Here is an 18,410-nt window from a genome sequence, read left to right as displayed (position 1 = left end):
ACGGGACCCGATGGAATACCAGCTCGCCTACTAAAACTACTCGGTCCAAACTCGAGAGAACAGCTGGCCGAGTTGTTTACCACCATTATTAACGGCGGAGACATACCCGAGGACTGGCGCAATGGCAGGGTGGTGCTCCTGCTGAAGCCCGGCGGTAATGCAGCCCACATCGGCGACTACCGGGCACTCACGGTCACCAGCGTGGTGTACCGAGTTTTCATGCAAGTCTTGAAAGCGTGGATCAGCGGATGGGCGGAATCAGCGCACGTCCTAACGGAGCTGCAGAATGGGTTTCGCCCGGCCAGACGGCTAGAAGACAACCTCTTCGTACTCACCAGCTGTACAGACATTGCCAGGAAGGAAGGCAGGAGACTCATCTGCTGCTTTCTGGACGTCGAAAAGGCCTATGATAACGTCCCGCACGAAACTCTCTTCCATCGCCTTGGTACTCTGGGAATGGCACCACCACTTCTCGAGACGATAAAGAGGCTGTACAGGGAAAACGTAGTCACAGCCGTTATTGGCAATGTGCATTCGGAACGGGTCTACGTACACAGAGGGCTTCGGCAAGGATATCCATTGTCTCCCCTCCTCTACCTCCTGTATGTGGCCGGACTGGAAAAGGCACTCCTGCAGGCAAACCTGGGATTCGGCCTTAAGTACAGCACCACAGGAATTGACAACTCCAGTCGACTGCCGGGTCTTGCCTTTGCTGATGATTTGGTAATCATGGGAGAAAACACAGAGGATGTGCAAAAAATGCTAGACATTTGTGCCGCTGAGCTGCGAAGCCTTGGCCTCAAGTTCAACCAGCGAAAATGCAGGGTTGTTCAGCTGGCAGGCGAGGCGAATGATCAGCTATCGCTGACGTTGAATGAAGAGACCCTGACAGTCGACAGATCGTATAAATACCTGGGCATAAATTTGTGTGCTGAGACTGACATGTTCAGACTGCACGAGGCCAAGGTCCGTCAATCTGCACTTCGAGCGCAATGCATCCTCCGACGTCGGTGCCTGTGGGGGTGCCACCAGTACACCATGGTCCGCGACCTCTGGAAGCTCGCGCACGTGCCAGGACTCACATTCGCCAACGCGGTGGTCTGCCTCCCATCAGCCACCAGAAATTGGTTAGAGCGCAGACAAACAGAGGTCGGCCGCACTGCAGTCGGATGTCATGGACGGGTGGCCAATGCAGCCATTCAAGGCGACCTGGGATGGTCTAGTTTTGAGGCAAGAGAGGCATGCAGCAAGCTGGAGTACCGCGGTCGACTGCAATTCATGAGCCACAACCGATGGGCAAGGCGGGTCTTTGAATACCTCGCTGCGACATGCCTACGCACTACATGGGTGAAGCGCCTCCACAAGTTAGAAGGCAAGTATGGACTTTTCCAGACACCCATAAGTGCCGAATCGGCAACGGCATGGAAACAGGAGGCAAGGAGACGGGTCCAGGAAAAAGAGAATCGCCAATGGCTGCAGGCGCTCGCGGAAAAACCGACACTGGCAGTGTACCGCGAGTGCAAAAACAGCATCGGACCTGAAAAGATTTTTGACAACGGCCTGGGTAGCGCATTGCTGTTTGAGGCCCGTGCCGGAGCGCTGCGAACACTGGTGTACCGCCGTCGCTTCGACGCAACACCAGAAGCACAGGCAGCAATATGCCGATCGTGTGGCGACGCGGAGGAAACCATCGAGCACCTGGTGATGTCGTGCCAGAGACTACATCCGATGCCGACAGAGGGCACCACATTCCCACAGGCGCTCGGGTTTCACTGTCCTGCAGTGGACGACGAAGGAGACAGCTCCAAGGTCAAGAGCGAGGGGGTGCTGCGAACCAAGCGTCGACTAACTCTTTGGTGGAGCACGGTGTTTAAAAGCGCCAAACCGAAGAGTCGGAAGTGAACGAGGTCGATGAGCGAGCCCCCCCCCCCCCCCCCCCCCAACCTCCTGACTTTAGCCTTTGCGTGTTTTTTCTTTTTTCTTCTTTTTCCTTTTTTGTGCGTTTTATCTTTCTTTCTCTCCTTGTGTGCTCCCACCTTCTTTATTTGTTTTTTTTTTGGCCGGGTGCCCAACCTAGTGGTGCCCACCCGTTACAAAGGGCAAGGCCTCAAGTATCTATCTATCTATCTATCTATCTATTCCTGGCCTTCGGAGCCGTCGTTAACAGCATCTGTACTCAGTGCGAACCGCTGCTGCGCAGCTTGTATACGAATGTCAAGTGCCTTTTAAACAACCCGGCTGTGGTAATGATGTTGTGCTTATTGTTTTTATAATGCAGGACTAATATCTCTGGGGTCTAATAGCGGAAAAATAAACCAGCTTATTGTACATACGGGGCGCACTTCAGTAAACAAGTCGCTGTTTTTCGAGGAGCTGTCTTGAGAGTCCATAGTGCTTTCTGGGAGACCAAAACGTTAATGTGTTGTTCTACGAAAAAAAAATAAACAAATCACAAACCACACGCGCCAATTTATTTCAGCGCCGGCGGTAGCTTCGGGAATGCCAGAACGAGCTGGTGATATCTTGACAGCAGTAATATATGGCGCTGTTGTAATGTTGATAATACTGATGATCGATGTGCGCAAAACATTAGACGAACCACGTACACGGGAGAAACACAAGGACTGGCGCAACTTCGTCTGATGTTTTGCGCACATCGATCATCTGTATATATCATCATGCACCAACTAGGCCCAACAGAAGTGCTATTGGCTGTTGTAATGTCACCGCGTTATTTTCGCAGTGTATTATATCGTGGCTATTAGTGCATGCGAACACGTTCATAGTTCATCGCGCGAAGAAAGAAGGCCGATACCGTCATGCCTGATACCTTGCTCACTTTCGACGAACACTGATCTAGTACATATAATAATCAATGCTTTTTTAGACATCTGCGATAAGTACTTCCTGGGCGTCGGCATAGCGTTCGCTGTACTGTCGTGTGCACTTTGCGCAAACACGGTGGATGCGGAAACGGAACTGGTTTACGACAGTCCTTAAAGAAGGCGTTTCGACAACTCGCCCGGTGCAAAAACATACAGAAGTACGCTTATGCATGGAACAGTGGTGAAATTTATCATGACAACACTTTATATATATTTAAGCTTATTCCGGGTGGCTAATCTTCAGATGCTTTTTTTTTTTTAGCAGAGCTATGAAATACAGTTTCAAACTTTGGCGGTGTGCGCATTATTTTTTCACGTCGCTTGTTGCTGCTGCGTAATTGGGGTCCATAGTAGACTTCGGTTTGAGATAGAATGCGAATGATTTGCCCAAGCTCATTCGGTGGCGAATGTCATTCGAAATTAATGACATGAAATTTTTCCATGTAGCAGCCGATTAATGACATTAAATCTTAATGCCATTCCAATAGAATGGCTTTACACTTAATTGCTAGCAAGAGTGCACAGTCCAACGCCGCTGAGCTCTTGAAGCAGCCTTTGAACAATGAACCATAATCTTCCTCTGTAAACTGGAACATTAGTGGAGGATAAAGTAATATCTGGGCAATCGTCCAGCAATCGGACGCCCGAGCAAGTTCGGTTGTAAATCTCGTGTACGGTGCTAAGGGGCGAACATATTCTTCCGTTCGGCAAAAAAAAAAAAAAATCGAGCATTGAAAGCAAGCTTTCAGGCACTGCCCGGCTTTTAATTTGTGCAGTTTGACAACAAGTTATGCGGTCCACAAAGAGCTTTAGACGCTGAATTGATTGAATAAGTATGAATGCGCAGAAAACTGACCGCGGTATGTTGGTGCACATTCGAGCCGATGCGGGCGGTCGGAAGGAGTCGAGTAAATGAGTTTCCAGCATTTACTCCACCACCATTTCCAACAACACGCACTGTGCGCACTCACACAATGTTTTTGTGCCGTCCGCAGCTCGTTATCCGCAGCGAAATCCGGAAAGGCGTCTGGAAGCCGAACACCAGCGCACCGCGACAGCCGTCAAAACGAGAAGGTCCGAAGGCCGGCGACACCGGAGTGGTCACGTGACCAGATGTGGCGGCTTCCATGGTTCCGCTAAGGTGGCTACCACCTTACTTCCGCGCTGTAAAGCGTCTATACGCAAGCGAACAGAATTCCTTCGTGAGCGAGATTTTCGCGAAGAGTATGTATGTTGGCTGGGCTGATTCCACAAAATGAAGCTCTCTTTTGCGAGTAATAAGCGCTCACATATTGAGAAAGCGCTGTTTAATAATTCATAGCATAGCCCAGGTCTTCAGCCTTAGACAAGAATGCCTGCCCCTTTGGTCCTTAAAATGTGACATTTAACAATAACGAATTGCCGAAGGATGCTGCCCCCGACGTACATGCCTGAGGCGCAGTAGTTGCTTTTTTTTTTCTTTCGGGTATTGTTATCAAGATTGTTTTTGTGCCGCGAATGTCAAAACTGGGCGGTCTTTTCCGCATACTGCCGGCATTCAACACTTCAAGGCCGATGTCTTCAAAACCAGTGAGGAGGAAAGGTGACGCTTTTGTGGCTCACTGAAGCCCTCACAGATTACTACAGGGCCGACCTGCGCAGTGTACAGCCATAGGTCTTTGGCGTCCAAGCACAATGCGGTCAACCATGTTACGTGACCTGTTCCTATCCAGATTGAATTTTTCAATAAATATCCTACATTCACCATTCAGTCTTTCTTTCTTTTTCTATTTAACTAGTCTCTATGCAACTGTCAAGAAAAAAAAAACTTAGTTATATGCGTTCAATTTTTCAACACCCTTTTCACGCCTCATTCTCCACTCCTCTCTTTCTTTTCCTGGCCCCTATGTCATTTCGCATTTAAATTTATTGAGTTTTTTTGGAGTGCACAACGAAAAAAAAAGAATAATAGACAAGCGAATGGAAAGAGGTGCTCGTTATGACATACATGACGGAAGCCAACAGTCACCCAAAGCAAGGAGCATAGCAGATGTCTCCCCTATGCTCCGTAATTGGTTTCGGTGCCTGTTGGCTTCCGTCATTTAAGAATAATAGCTTCGTGTGTTCTCGCCTGAAGCTATCAAATAAAGCAAGATTAATAAGTAAAATGAGAGGACCATATAAAATCCTGCAATTAAATGATCAAAGTGAGAACAATCTGTAGACGACATTTAGCTAACAAGGGGCTCCGTGTGTTGACACGAGGCGGAGACACGGCATAAAACAACGACTTCAAAGCCTGCCCGTGTTGCCCCCCCCCCCCCCCTCTTCCCCCAACATAAGGCGAGAAGCAGCAATCTACAAAGCACTATGCGACTACATCTGCGGCGAATGTTTGCCATCTATTGTTGCTGTGCCCAAGAACTAACGGGATCCAGTACGAGGGAGTGGCCAGGAAACAGACCGGCCAAGCAAAAAGGCTGCCTAAGTTTGGTACAGACAACAATTACAGTGAGTCACTGATGCAGAACGTTCATACCACAATCCTAATACCCGCTGCGACAAAACGTTGTGAAATAAGCAAAAATACTGAAGTGTGAAGTGTAAAACACATTACCTTTTCCTCCAGTTGGTCCAACGGAAGCCTAGAACAATACGGACGACAGTCCCTAAGAAGGAGGCTGCAACGACACAGACACTTGTCACGCTGCTGTCGAAACTTCAGTACTTGTGCAGCAGCGTGACGCTGTCGACAGGCGCAGCCTGACACTGCGCAATAGAAATGGGAATGAAGTCGAGCGGCTCAGTTCGAGGCACATCGCTGTGTAGGCGACGCCGTGTTCGGTTTCGAAAGGTGCACTGCGTTCAGCAGAGCCCGTAAGGTGGCGTTGACTCGTGCCTGGCCCGCGTAACCTACGGGGACTTTCGAAATTTTGCCCGTCGCCTCGTCATCGTCACCGTCTCATTCATCTCCCATGGCGACGTTGCGAAAAAGACGAGCACGCTTCCACTTGCAGCAATGCCGATGCCGACCCAAGCGAAACATGATGGATCAGCAGCAGAGAGATGCATTTTCTTTTCGTGCCACCGTCCTTTAATCTTCTTTTCTTTGATCCTTTCGTTTTGACTTGCGTCCCGTGAACGGAAGCATTGCATCCAATCCTCTGGAGTAGTCGTCGTCGAGAAATATGCAGTACTTCAGGAAAGATGTAACAACACATTCCAGGGCGGCTCGCAGGTGATGGTAGCCATACTCTTTCAACAGACGTAGAAAAACTCCCGTCAGCGTAATCTCTTAGAGAATCACTTGCCACCTAGTGCTAAACAGACACGGACACAGGGAGATAAACAGGGCGTGTCTGCGTCCGTGTCTGTTAGGCGCTATGTGGCAAGTGAACCGTCACCAACTCGCCCAAGCTTCCATTCTGGCTCTTAGAGAAGTATAGACACCTAACTTTTGCGTGCGTGTTTTCTTCTTTGTAATGATGAGTAAGGGGTTATTATGCAAGGATTACCGCGTGGTATTCCCTTACGAGAACTAAATAATGTATGATCGAATTTATTTCTCGTGCTGTTTCGGTTTCAACAGCCGGACGGTGACTGTGACGTCAAAGTGTGCTAAGTCACGTCAGGCATGAAAAACTGCAATATAATCGTTGCTTGCTTCTGCATTCGTTGTCACTCCGGCTCTTGAGGAAGGCACGCTTCAGCACTGTAGTAAATTAAAACAATTAAGCGGCGATTATATCACACTTTTTTATGCCTCACGTGACATATAACCACCCTTTGACACCACAGCGCCGTCTTTCGGTTGTTGTAACCGGAACCAAAACAGCGTGAAAAAAAAAATTGATTACAGATTATTTCACCGTCACAGGCAAATACCACATGGTGATTCATGCATAGTAGTGTCTTCGGCATCATTGTAGAGAAAAAACACACCAAAAATACGTGTCTACACTCCTTTAACCAGCACCCAATTGAGTGGAGAAATGCGCGGATGGCTTGAAGTTTCTGCTGTAGCCTAGTGTGAACATTAGGTTCTGTAGTGTGTCCTGATGAGAACAACACAGTTTGGTGTGCTCCAGTGCGCACGTCAGGCTGGGCTCGTGCGTACTGGTGTGCTCATCCTGCTGTGTTTGTGTGTGCAGTGTCCTCATCAGGCTTGGTTGGTGGTTCTGGTGCGCCCATCAGGCTATTTTGGTGTGGTGAAGTGCGCGCGAAATGGAGCAGGGGCGCCTTGCAGTAGGCAATACTATATGAACACGTCCAGCGTGCTATAGCCAGTTTATTAATGCGAAAGCATTATATGGCTCATGAGGCGGAATATCCGCCACTGTCGTTCTCCACGCCAGATGGTCCGGAAATCCACGTGACCTCATGACGTCATCAGCAGTGCGTATGCATCTCCAGGAAAGAAATATAAATAAAATTTCTTCAATGAAATTTCTCCGTAAGAGGGTTTCGAACCCAGGCCGTCGCTAACAGATCATCTTCGCTGGTGACTGCCTTGGAGTAGTACGTCATCACCGCAGCACAACACCCCAAACGCTAAACTGCTAGTCTATCGCAATTTGAGGCAACAACAACAAGTTTATCGCGCTGGGTTTCGGTATCGTCGTCTTCATCAACTTCCATTCGGGCGACGGGAACAGATCAGCTTCACTGGCCACTGCATTACAGTAGTAGTACGCCATTGTTGCAGCCGAACACCCGCCTATATGCTTTGGCATTCAAAGCACGTAAGTATTCTTAGGTACCCTCCATAATATTGATTCTAGTAAAATCTGGATTTTACATTCTCATTCGCACGTTAGAGCTTTATTACAAAACTGCCAGAGTTGCAGCGTACGGCATTGTACACTTTTCCACATGCGGTACCAAGAAAAGAGGTCGGGCACCTTATAGCATGTTGCAGTGCAAAGCAGTACTTCTGCGTGTACTGCTTGTCGCGTGTTGTACGCGAGTGCTAGGAAAAGAAGAATACAAGTGCCGAAGGTAGCGTAATCTGCGCGGAATCACTTCAAGTTCAGTACACCTCGACATGTGCCCGACCTGCCAGCCATAGACCGAAACATTGCGTCCAGATCACATGTGACCTGTGACGAAGTAGGCGCGTCGCCCCGACTGCGACAAATCCATCACGCTGGCTACACAAAGCAATTTTGACGTGAACGGCGCACTGCTAACGAACGGAGAAAGGCAAAGCCCGATTATTCAGAGGGAGAAAAAAAAAAAGGAAAGAAAACTGCGAAGCTGCCGCCCTTCTTGGAATGCTTACAGAAACCTCCCGTGGAGAGGCGTCTGAATGGACTTCAGCGGTTTCATAAGCACCTCCCGCTTTCAGCCTCCTTTCCAACCGTCGACGAGCTTGAGAGTTTTAGACAGTTGTATGGCTTCTCTCGCCACGAACGGATTCCGTCGCTTTTCCCCACATTTTAACGGAGGAGATTGAGGAACTAGCAGGGCCTGCTGTCCACCGATCACACGGTAAAACAATTTTTTTTAACACGTGAAAATTTTGGAGAGAGAAAAACAGCTCTTGCAGCTTCTTTCCTTTTTTTATTTTTTACATTGGCAAGGATGTCTTCATCGCTTCAATTTCAATTCAGCAAAAATTGATTTTTTTTTACTCGTGCTACCGAAAGAGTCTGCTGATATGTCCATCGATTTATCCACTTAGTAAGCTCACTAAATCTACCAAGGAACCATTTCTAGAGTACTGAGTTTTGGATTCTTGAACCCAGCCGTAAATCAAGCCAAACATAAAGACATTGGCCATTTTCTGAGCTCAGGTTTGTCGTGTTCGCGACAGTTTTCGCTTGTAGCGAAAGCTGGCGCGTCATCTGCACTGATTATTTCAGGCACGAAATTATAGTGGGCCGTATCAACCAGATTAGAAGTTCCCGTTAGTAGCATTCGCAGTGCAGGAGATCATGCTTTACAATGATGGCCCCTTAAGCATCGGTTGTACTGAGCTATATATAGGCTGAAGTGCTGCCGACAATCGTACATTTTTGTTACCTTCACTGTCCCGTTCACTTCTTCCTCTTCTTTCTTTTGTAATCTGGATCTTGCTTCATTCCTCATTAAGACAGCGACCTCTGCGTTTTGTTCACGTTGGCCCCACTGTGTCCATATGCAAGCGAGGGCGCTTCATTCGGTCGTTTATCCCATTACGTACAGTACCCTTCTGTTGTGTTGCTTTGAGGCTGTAGTATTCGCTGCACAGTCGCCGTCACGATTGAGGAGAGCACGCTTTGAGCGCCTTTTCAGTACGACAAATGGCTGTGTCACAATTTTGGTTGGAATGTGGTCGGGAAAACTCGCGAGGTCGGCCAGAGGAGTATATACAGACGAAATACATGTATACGATTGTCTGAAATGGTGGCGCTCGGCTTGCTGTGTGCATCACGTGCCCGCTTGATGATGTCACTTTATTTATCTTGCCATCGCTGGTATTTTCTGTACCACCTGCGAGTACGCACACTAACCCACGCCACTGGCTTTTCTCGTAATGAGACTAGTAATGCTTTCGCATTAATGTTTGGACGCGTTCTACTTAGTTTCCTTAGAGCTCCTTCGCTGGCACATTTGCTAGCAGGATTATTCTTCTTCCGAGTAACTTCCGGCGTTTTTATTTTAGTGACTTTTTGTCTCGCATTCGTCTATGCTCCGCGAGAACTTTTCTTGGCAATGCTACAAAAGTTACAGCTGAAACGCGCTCTCTTCCCATGAAGCGGAATGTAGTATCCGGTGGCAAATAATAGCTTCGTCTTAAAGCACACTATACTGATAATACTCGTTACTGCCTTGATTGATTACGAGAAAGCATTTGACTCAGTGGAAACCTCAGCAGTCATGAAGGCATTGTGGAATCAGGGTTCAGAAGAGACTTGTACGAAAATACTGGAGGATATCTATAACGACTGCACAGCTAGTGCCCTTAGCGAAAACTAATACGTTTGGAATATACTTCGAGATATTTATAATATATTTTAAACATATTTTGTATTCATGAATGCACTACAAATATGCCGGAAATAGGTTCCTGAAATTTTATGCTTGGTATTCGGAATATATTCTTAAAATTTTCCAAAAATGCGTCACTTAAAGCATGCTTCGAGCACGTTTCAAACACGTGAAAAATGTGAATGCGGTTTTAGCATCTTGTAAATATATTAAAAGTGTACTTTCGTAAATATGAAATTAATGCATTCGAAGTATACGTCCCTTAAACATGTTTCCAGCACGTTTCAAACACGTGAAAAATATGAATGCGGTTTTAGCATCTTGTAAATATATTAAATGTGTACTTTCGTAAATATGAAATTAATTCGTTTCAAGTATACTTCAATTTTAACAAACGGGCAGTCCTTTTAAATATATTTGAAGCACACTTTTACCTGCCGTAGAACAATCTAGTGCTCGAAATCGCGTTCCGGGAAATGTCCTTTGTATGTTGGCAATGTATTGAAAATGTACTTTCGCAAATACGACATTGATTCGTTTAAAGTACACTTTAGTTCTAAAGAATGAGCTGTCCGCGTAAACGTATTTGCAGCACACTTCACGCTGCCGTTGAACAGTTAGTGCTCGAAATCGCGTTTCGGGAAATGACATGTTGGCAATACATTTAAAATGTACTTTCGTAAATATGAAATTAATTCGTGCGTAGCATACTTCAACTATAACAAATGGGTAGTCCGCGCCAGCATATCACACTTCAAGCTGCCGTGGCACAACCTAGTGCTCGAAATCACGTTTCCGAGAACAGTTAAAACTCTCCATTTTCGTCCATTCGTTTATGTTAACTTCTAGCAGAAAGGCAATCACCACATATTTAAATTACGTGTGGAGCGCGTGATAGCATTTGTGGGGACGTGCCCTGCAGTCCCCTGTGTTTGCTTTCCCACGCTCTTAATCCATTCTCTTAATTGTCAACTGCGATTAAGAGCATGGATAAGGACAGATGCTATATAAACGCTCTTCCTTGAATAAATCCAGTTGCAAGTGCAGCGCTCGCCCTGTTCCCTTACTCGTCCGTGTTGCCATATTGCGCTCTCATGTCTTTCACGAATATGTTTATTACAGTGTACAAGCATTTAGAAAACTTTCAGAGGTGTGCAACACAAGGAGTCAGAACAGTCAAGATTTCGAAGTGTTAAACTTCCGTTTTTGAGCAACTTTTGCTTGCACAAGACTGTCGTTCCTATTTTTACAATAGTTTTTCAGCAGAATGTTTGTTGCAGCGCAAAGAATGCGATGCATGACCAAGTGAGGACTATGACCGCTTTCACACTTGGCGAAACTGTAACCGTCTTCTGTCAGGCTGGTAGCCACTGTGAAAAGGGCTTGCCTTTGGTTCGCTAGAGAATGGAAATGCACAGCATACTTTTCACTTCGCAGCTTGTCTACGACGATTTCAGCAGTCATTAGAGCATTAACAACTGGAGGTTGGGGGAACTTGAGCCCTCCGCGATTTATGTTTGCTATAATTTCAGTATTCTCAATTATGATGTCTTCATCTTCTACCAAATTTGTTCGGTAAGCAGTGCATGCAAGTTTTTTAAGTGCTGCATGGGCGCAGTATCCGGCCACGTACGTTATAGCTAGCAGATTTTGTGCCTTCATTTTGAAGTCCTTGTCATTTACTTCAATGTTGAACCTCTGTAGAGTCGCTTCATCAGTGCTGACAGCAGGTGCCCCTGAATCCACGTCTGGAAGCGCCATGGCTCTTTGTAGGCGAAGCTTGCGTTCGGATTCGAACACTTGTCTGATGGACACATAGTACTGCGACCCGGAAAGCTGCCTATACTTGCCAAATCTTTCCTCAAAGCAGTCTGTCTGGAACTTCCCCAGAAGTACGTAGTCAAATCAAAGGTCTTCAAGGCAACAGTGTATTACCTTCACCAAGGCTTCCGTAGTGAGACGCAAGGCACTGTGGGTCTCCCGTGTGAGAATTCCATTGTCAAACTTCAAACTCTCCCAGAGGTCAAGCCAATGCATGATGGTTTGAAGGAATTCAACTTGTGGGCACAGCTTTTCTGCAATGGGAGTCTGCAGGTCATCACGAAGCCGGCGTCCTTTGCTGGGCGACTTCACATTAACAGTCCTCCACCAGGTTTCGACAACCTTTAAAAATTCCACTGTTCCAGCTGCATGCTGCAGTGCATAGCGTTGATCGCATGTTTCTAGAGCAGCTATGGTTGATAGGTTGAAAACTTTCAGTGCAAGCTTCACATTTTGCCTTTCTATATTAGATGGATTGAGGGCCTTTACTGACAGTGTTGGAGCAGCCTTGATGAGGTGGTCTTCTTCTTTTAGGTGAAGATCACGGAGGGCCTTGAACGAAGCAGTGATAATTTTTGGGTTGGAGTTAAATTCATAAGTGAAGGAAAAAACATGCATGTTCCATGGTTCTTTTGGTTGATCCAATTGTTCCGAATACATTTCAATAAGTGAACATTGTCAACAACGAAAAAACGAGGACGAATGGGATCTGATGGGTGAGGATAGGAGCTGCTGACTTTTGATGACAATCTAAAGAAAGACATTGTTTTGCGATTGATAAAGTTGTTATCTGTGATGACTGCAATGATGCGAAGCTCAACCTTTTGAAGCTCATTTATGATGCTGCGGAGCACAGTGTTCAGCTGTTGAGCATTGATTTGTTCAACTAGCAAAATGTGAACACTTTTTTGTCATGATAGGAGGCTTTGAATCATAAAGACATGAGCTGTCTTTGCTGCATTTGAAGTGTTGCTGGTAGTGCCGGCAATCATGCCACCCTTATAATAAAAATACGCCTGTAGATGGATCTCATCCATCATGAGAACCACTGACTTCTCATGATCCTTCACTGCACTCGCGATCTTCACATAAAGCAGGAAAGAAGCATCCTGCTGCTCAGCTGCTGGATTTATAACATATGCATTTCATACACGCCTGATCGTGGACTCATGCGGCAATGTGAGACCTCCGTAGTTACGCAAGTGCCTATAAGCATGAAGAGAGATGGTAAATAGAAGGCTGGAAAATACCAACAGCTCTGAAGAGTAGCGGGGTGACTTGCTTAAAAGAAGAAAGAATTGTTCCTTTAAAAATGTCAAAGCATCTTGCCGATCTTCATCTTGCATTTCTTGATTTGTTGCGTCTTCAAGAAGAGATAACACGAGATTCAATATGCCACCTGTCCTGTCTTCAGGTTTGCGGATGGCAGGAGCCTTATCAGAGCTCTCAACGGCATCCAACAGGCCTGTCAAACACCGAATATCATTCACAGTTTTTGGGATGATCTCCACTACATCAAGTTTGGTGACCTCGACATCATGAAACTACTTAGAGAGAGGTCCTTGGTGACTTTAACTGACTTTTTGATTGCTGGGGCAATATCGACAGTCAGATTGAGGAAGAGTATAAAGTCATGCTGGGAAACCACCGTCCAGAATTTGGAGACCTTGATACACGGTATGCATTTCAACAGTGCCTGAAAGTTGTCACTTTTGTTTCTGTCCACTTCCGCCTGGTGTGCTTCAATAGAAAAGTTGATGGCATCTTGTAACGCAGCTGCCTCTCGGCGCGTCCTCTTTTCATCTGGGGCCTCTCGAGACGTGCTTTCATTTGGGGCAGACAGATATGCCGGGTAGTCTGCAAGTATGCTTGGAACAGCATCAGGTCGTAACCGTACTAGCTTCAGCACCATTTCAATTACTTTTCCGGTCTTTGTATCCGTGTAGCTTGTTCTATTTATCATGTCTGACGGTTTAAAGTAGCGCTCGCAGACCTGGGATAAGAAAAAAACAAAGACAGTAAGAGCTCTAGAACCTGAAGTTTAAAAATCAGACAGGTGCATGACAGTACGATAGAAATTTCTATAAATGTCGGGTTAACTGAATGTCAGCAATACTATTTCGCTACGACTTTACAGATTTACCCGGTCCAAAAGAGGCAGCACTACGGAATTATCTCGCAACATGCTGCCCGCAGCGTTTTCAATGCAAGTGAGGGAGAAGTAACAACGACAGTTAAAGGAATGTTTCCTTACCACCGACCGCTTTCCTGGAGTGAAGTCCGCACGGTGGATAGCTCTAATCCATTGAGCTCTTCTTGCTTGGTCCGAAGGGAGGGTGAAGACTCGCACACGCTCACCACCATCATAGTTCCCGCGGCACCGCGGTACGCAGCAATGTCCAGGCATTATCACAGCCTGCACACTGGACACACGCCTCCCGGCACCGACGTACTTCCTCGTCCTTACCGACGTCGTTACCGTACCGGTGCTAACTCTGAAACAGCGCTGAGTTTCGTGACACACGCTGCACGAACAAAAAAGAAACGCAGAAATGCGAACACGTGCAACTACATTCACGAAATGGATTGGATTGGATCTTGGGGCTTAACCCTTTATAACGGATGGACCTTACACTGAAGTCCTAGCCAACTTTTTTGAGATGCTGCGACGGAGTCTGTCCCGCCGTGTCGTCACCACCACCCATCACTTGAGCCTATTCCAATTTTCAAGGCGGCGTTTAGTTGTTTCGGCCGCCCTGGCCTTGGAAAAGGCTTCTTGCTCATTCACCTCGCTGTCGCTCGCTCCGCCCTCTGTCGGCTTACCTGAGTAGAAACCTAGCGCCTGCAGAAGGGTACATCCATTCGTTTGGCAGGGGTGGAGTGATCTACACAACAGAACAACATGCTCGGCCGAATCCTCATCCTACCCACACGTTGTGCACATGATGTCCGCATTGACCTGGCCGGCAATCCGGGCTTGTCACTTCTTCGTGCTCAGCACCCCCGCTCGAGCCTCGAAGAGTAGTGCACTGCCAAGGGAGTTGTAGAAGCGCTCCTGGCCAATCTCTCGCGTGAGCGCGGTGTACAGACCGAGAGTTGACTTGGCCTTCGCGCTGGTCCTCCAAAGCTCTGTCTCCGTCTCCACCACACGCTTTCGCACTTTCCCTTTCCTCCAGCAGGTGCCTTCGGTGTCCATGATCGTAGGCAGTGGCACACCGCACTTGTTTTTTTTAAGTGAAATTTATTGTCCCAGGGCATCAATGATGGGTGAAGGTGTGATGAATGATGTAGTAGAGATTAAATGAATGGAAAAAGGTTAGCTGATTTGATGAAGTCCAGTAGAGAGCGATGGTACGGTCCCTGCGTCCAGGCAATGTATGAAGCAGGGTTGCTTGGTGAAAGACCTGCTACCATCAGGTGCCAGATCCTTGTAGGCTTGAGAGCTGGGCAGTCCCACAGTAAGTGATGAATGTCGGCCTCAATGTCCTCGTGTTTACATATCGGACACCCTGGCCGAGGAAACAATTCTCGGTACTGAGGCCACTTCCGACTGATGGCTGATTCCCCAACCGCACTTGTTCCCCAACGCTATGAAGGAACCACTGATGTTTACTGCAGAGCGAACGCATTTTCCAGCCGAGCACTCTGTACGAGAACGAAAAAGTATAACGAAACCACGTACAAAAAAACAATATTACCTTCCAAAATAAGCGGTTCATCAAAAAGTATAAATTTTTACAAAATAACATTTTTACTTTTGTGGCAAAGCAGCAATAAAAGCATCAAAATGTTTTCTTAAATTTGATACTTCGGCTGGTACTTCTCCGCACACGCGTTGTTGCACTACAGTATATTCTAGGCACTGGAGTTTCACCAAGATCACGGAGACCGGTTGGAGAAAGTTGGGGCACGACGGGCGCTCCTTGAAAGCGCCAAGAGCTGGTCCGTCGTAGTGTGATGACGTGGCCACAAAAGAGAGGAGGATATGGAGAGGCCTTAGCTAGTCTGGAGGGTGTTGGCGCGGGAGAGGGCATGATGAGGTTGGGCTGGGATCGTCGGCGCGAGCGGACGTGTCGCTCGCGGCTCCGCTCTTCGCCAGCGGGGCGAGGAAGCGACGTGGAGACTCGCTCCCGTATCTCGTCCCGTCCGGTCTTCGGAGTATCCCTTGCCCTAGCGTGGGCGAACATTCGCTCGGAACCTTGCTTGTAAGTCGGACGACCTCGATTCATTAGCATAACTTGTTGCTAGCTGGCGTTATATATTGTTGCTGTAGCAATAAATGTCTATTTGTGTCAGCCAATGTGTCGCTCATTTGTTCCGTCATAGCAAGGCCCGCCGTGGTTGGCGTGCGCTCAGTAGCGTACGCGATCACGGGGTGGGGTCCGGGCGGCTTTGAACCGTGTCAGCCGCGATTAAGTGGGGAGAACGTATTTATCTCCCCAATTCAACCCCACACATTATACCGGCAATGGCGCCATGCGCGCCTCCGGGCCCGAAAATGCCAGCGAAAAGGACCCCGACTGGCAAGGTAGACCGGCACTCATAGCCGCCCATGTATCTGGTGGTTGACGGTTCGACTCCTGACCGATGCCTGACGCAAAATACGACTAACAATTTGGTTGTAGATAGACCGCAGATTCGAACGCGACCAGTCCGACGCTTGTGCAACAATTTGGGGGCCCACAGTCTTTGCGCAAAAAGCGCCTCACCAGGCTCGATAATGTGTCTCCTCTCGGGTGGTATATATAGCCAAGAATTAGGCTTGTCGGAGCAGTCCTTGTTTGCTGACGTCACTTTCCATCAGCATTTCTTGCGTGGCGACATCTTTCCCTTTCAGGTCCCGTCACGTGATCTTGCATTGGCATAGACTTCTTGATGATAACGCAGTTTCTCTGGGATTGCCAGTCTCCTGATGCCTATAACCATTTCAGTCATTACTTCTGCTGTTGACAACACTGATCAGCATTATCCGGTGAATATGACTAGCACACCTGTTGTAAGCCGAGGCCAAGTGAATATATTTTAATGTATTAATTGTATACTTTAGTGTATTTTTAATAAAGTGTATGTATTTAACCTATATTTTTAGTATACTTAATGGATTTAATGTATATTTTGAGCATATTTAGTGTATTCATTGTATATTTTCAATGTATTTAAAGCGTATTTTTAGTATATTTTTAATGTATAATAGATATACTAAGTGGACAGAAAATACATTTTTGATGCATTTGTAAGAATGTTCAAAATAATACTCCTAGCATATTTAGAAAGCATTCGTATGGCAATTTAAGGATAGGGACAAAAAATGCAAAATAAATACGAAACAAATAAATGTGTTCAAAATGCATTTTTAGCACAGCCTTTTTTCGCTGTCATAGTCCTGCATAAAGTCCGCAAGAAAATTCCAAAAAGGAAGGGTGTGAGGCAGGAAGACACGATCTCGCCAATGCTATTTACAGCCTATTTAGAGGAGGTATTCCGAGGCTTGAATTGGGAACAGTTTGGGATAAGAGTTAATGGAGAATACCTAAATAATCTGCGATTCGCTGATGACATTGCCTTGCAAAGTAACTCAGAAGATGAACTGCAAAACATGATCATTGAGTTAGAGAGGCACAGAAGAACGGTGGGTCTAAAAATTAACATGCAAGAAACCAAAGAAACGTTCAACAGTCTCTCAAGGGAACAGCAGCTCACCATTGATAGCAAGGTGCTGGAAGGGGTAAGGGCAGGTAGTGACCGCTGATCCGGATCGCGAGAGGGAAATAACTATAGAAGAATAAGAATGGGGTAAGTCGCATATGGGAGATTGTCTCAGAATATGAATGGCAGTTTACCAATATCCCTCAAGAGAAAAATATACGACAGCTGTATCTTATCGGTACTTCCCTATGAGACAAAAACGTGGAGGCTAACGAAAAGGGTTCAGCTTAAGTTAAGGACAACGCAGTGAGGCATGGAAAGAAAAATTATAGGTATAGCATTAAGAGACCGGAAGCGTGCAGAGTGGGTAAGGGAACAAACGCAGGTTAATGGCATCCTATTCGAAATCAAGAGGAAGAAATGGGCTTGGGCAGGGCATGTAATGGGAAGGCGAAATAACCGCTGTTGCTTAAGGGTGACAGAGTGGATTCCAATAAAAGGCAAGCGTAGCAGGGGTCGGCAGAAAGCAAGATTAGGAAGTTTGCGGAGGATATGGTGGCTGCAGCTCACAAAGGACAGGATTAATTGGAGAGACATGGGAGATGCATTTGCCCTGCAGTGGGCGTAGTCAGGATGATGATGATGAAGACTCGTTACTGAAGGCATCGTTCTAAAACAACGGCACATTTTCAACATTACACGATGACTCGATGAGGTCAAAAACAGTTTCTTTGATTAAAACAAATCGTTTAGGCACGTCCGGTTTCAAGAAGCTTCCATAGATGGCGCCAGCTACTCACCACGAGTGACCAAAGCCCCTCAAACTTAAATGTGACCAGATGTGACCACCCGTTCCAAGGGGTAGCGCCATAGCAACATCATCATCATCACGGATCGCAGCAACCGCGAAGCGAGGCTTGTCTACACTCCTTCTTCTAACTTTATCCCATATCCCCTCTCCCTTTCTCATTATGCCTAATGGCAAACATCTCGAATTGAAAAAAAAAAGTGAACAACTTGCCAGGCAGCCGTCTTGCGGCCGAACTAATGGCGGAGATGACAAGGTTATAGACGCTCCGTCCCTGTACCTTCCTCTTCACTGTTAAA

General features: G+C 46.7%; 3 protein-coding genes across 3 annotated transcripts in view; 2 read left to right on the top strand and 1 right to left on the bottom strand.

Moving 5' to 3' along the window:
* Window positions 1–451: 451 nt before the first annotated feature.
* On the top strand, window positions 452–1,920 carry LOC144096983 (uncharacterized). The gene has a single exon (XM_077629789.1). It carries the CDS (start codon window positions 457–459, stop codon window positions 1,900–1,902), a length of 1,446 nt encoding a protein of 481 aa, XP_077485915.1. The 5' UTR covers window positions 452–456; the 3' UTR covers window positions 1,903–1,920.
* Window positions 1,921–8,223: 6,303 nt separating this feature from the next.
* Window positions 8,224–18,410, top strand: part of LOC144098644 (sodium- and chloride-dependent GABA transporter 1-like) — a 37,985-nt gene continuing 27,798 nt past the window's right edge. The window contains exon 1 of the mRNA XM_077631444.1: window positions 8,224–8,354. The gene's annotated coding sequence lies outside the window, so the exon portion shown is untranslated. The remainder of the gene's footprint in view (window positions 8,355–18,410) is intronic.
* LOC144096982 (uncharacterized) lies at window positions 13,168–14,211 on the bottom strand. The gene is made up of 2 exons (XM_077629788.1): window positions 13,912–14,211; window positions 13,168–13,650 (listed from the first exon to the last, which is right to left on the bottom strand). The coding sequence occupies exons 1-2, from the start codon at window positions 14,062–14,064 to the stop codon at window positions 13,168–13,170; spliced, it is 636 nt and encodes a 211-aa protein (XP_077485914.1). The 5' UTR covers window positions 14,065–14,211.

Source organism: Amblyomma americanum, chromosome 7 (genome assembly GCF_052857255.1).
Source record: "Amblyomma americanum isolate KBUSLIRL-KWMA chromosome 7, ASM5285725v1, whole genome shotgun sequence".
In the NCBI taxonomy this organism is placed as follows: domain Eukaryota; kingdom Metazoa; phylum Arthropoda; class Arachnida; order Ixodida; family Ixodidae; genus Amblyomma; species Amblyomma americanum.
This window is presented reverse-complemented; position numbering and strand designations above follow the sequence as displayed.

What these genes read in the sequence shown, in the direction of transcription:
- LOC144096983 (XM_077629789.1), top strand. Translation starts at nt 457, where the DNA reads ATGGCACCACCACTTCTCGAGACGATAAAGAGGCTGTACAGGGAAAAC.
- LOC144096982 (XM_077629788.1), bottom strand. Translation starts at nt 14,064, where the DNA reads ATGCCTGGACATTGCTGCGTACCGCGGTGCCGCGGGAACTATGATGGT. An exon ending in CTCCAGGAAAGCGGTCGGTG is followed by an intron (nt 13,651 to 13,911) that starts GTAAGGAAACAT and finishes TTCTTATCCCAG; the next exon opens with GTCTGCGAGCGCTACTTTAA.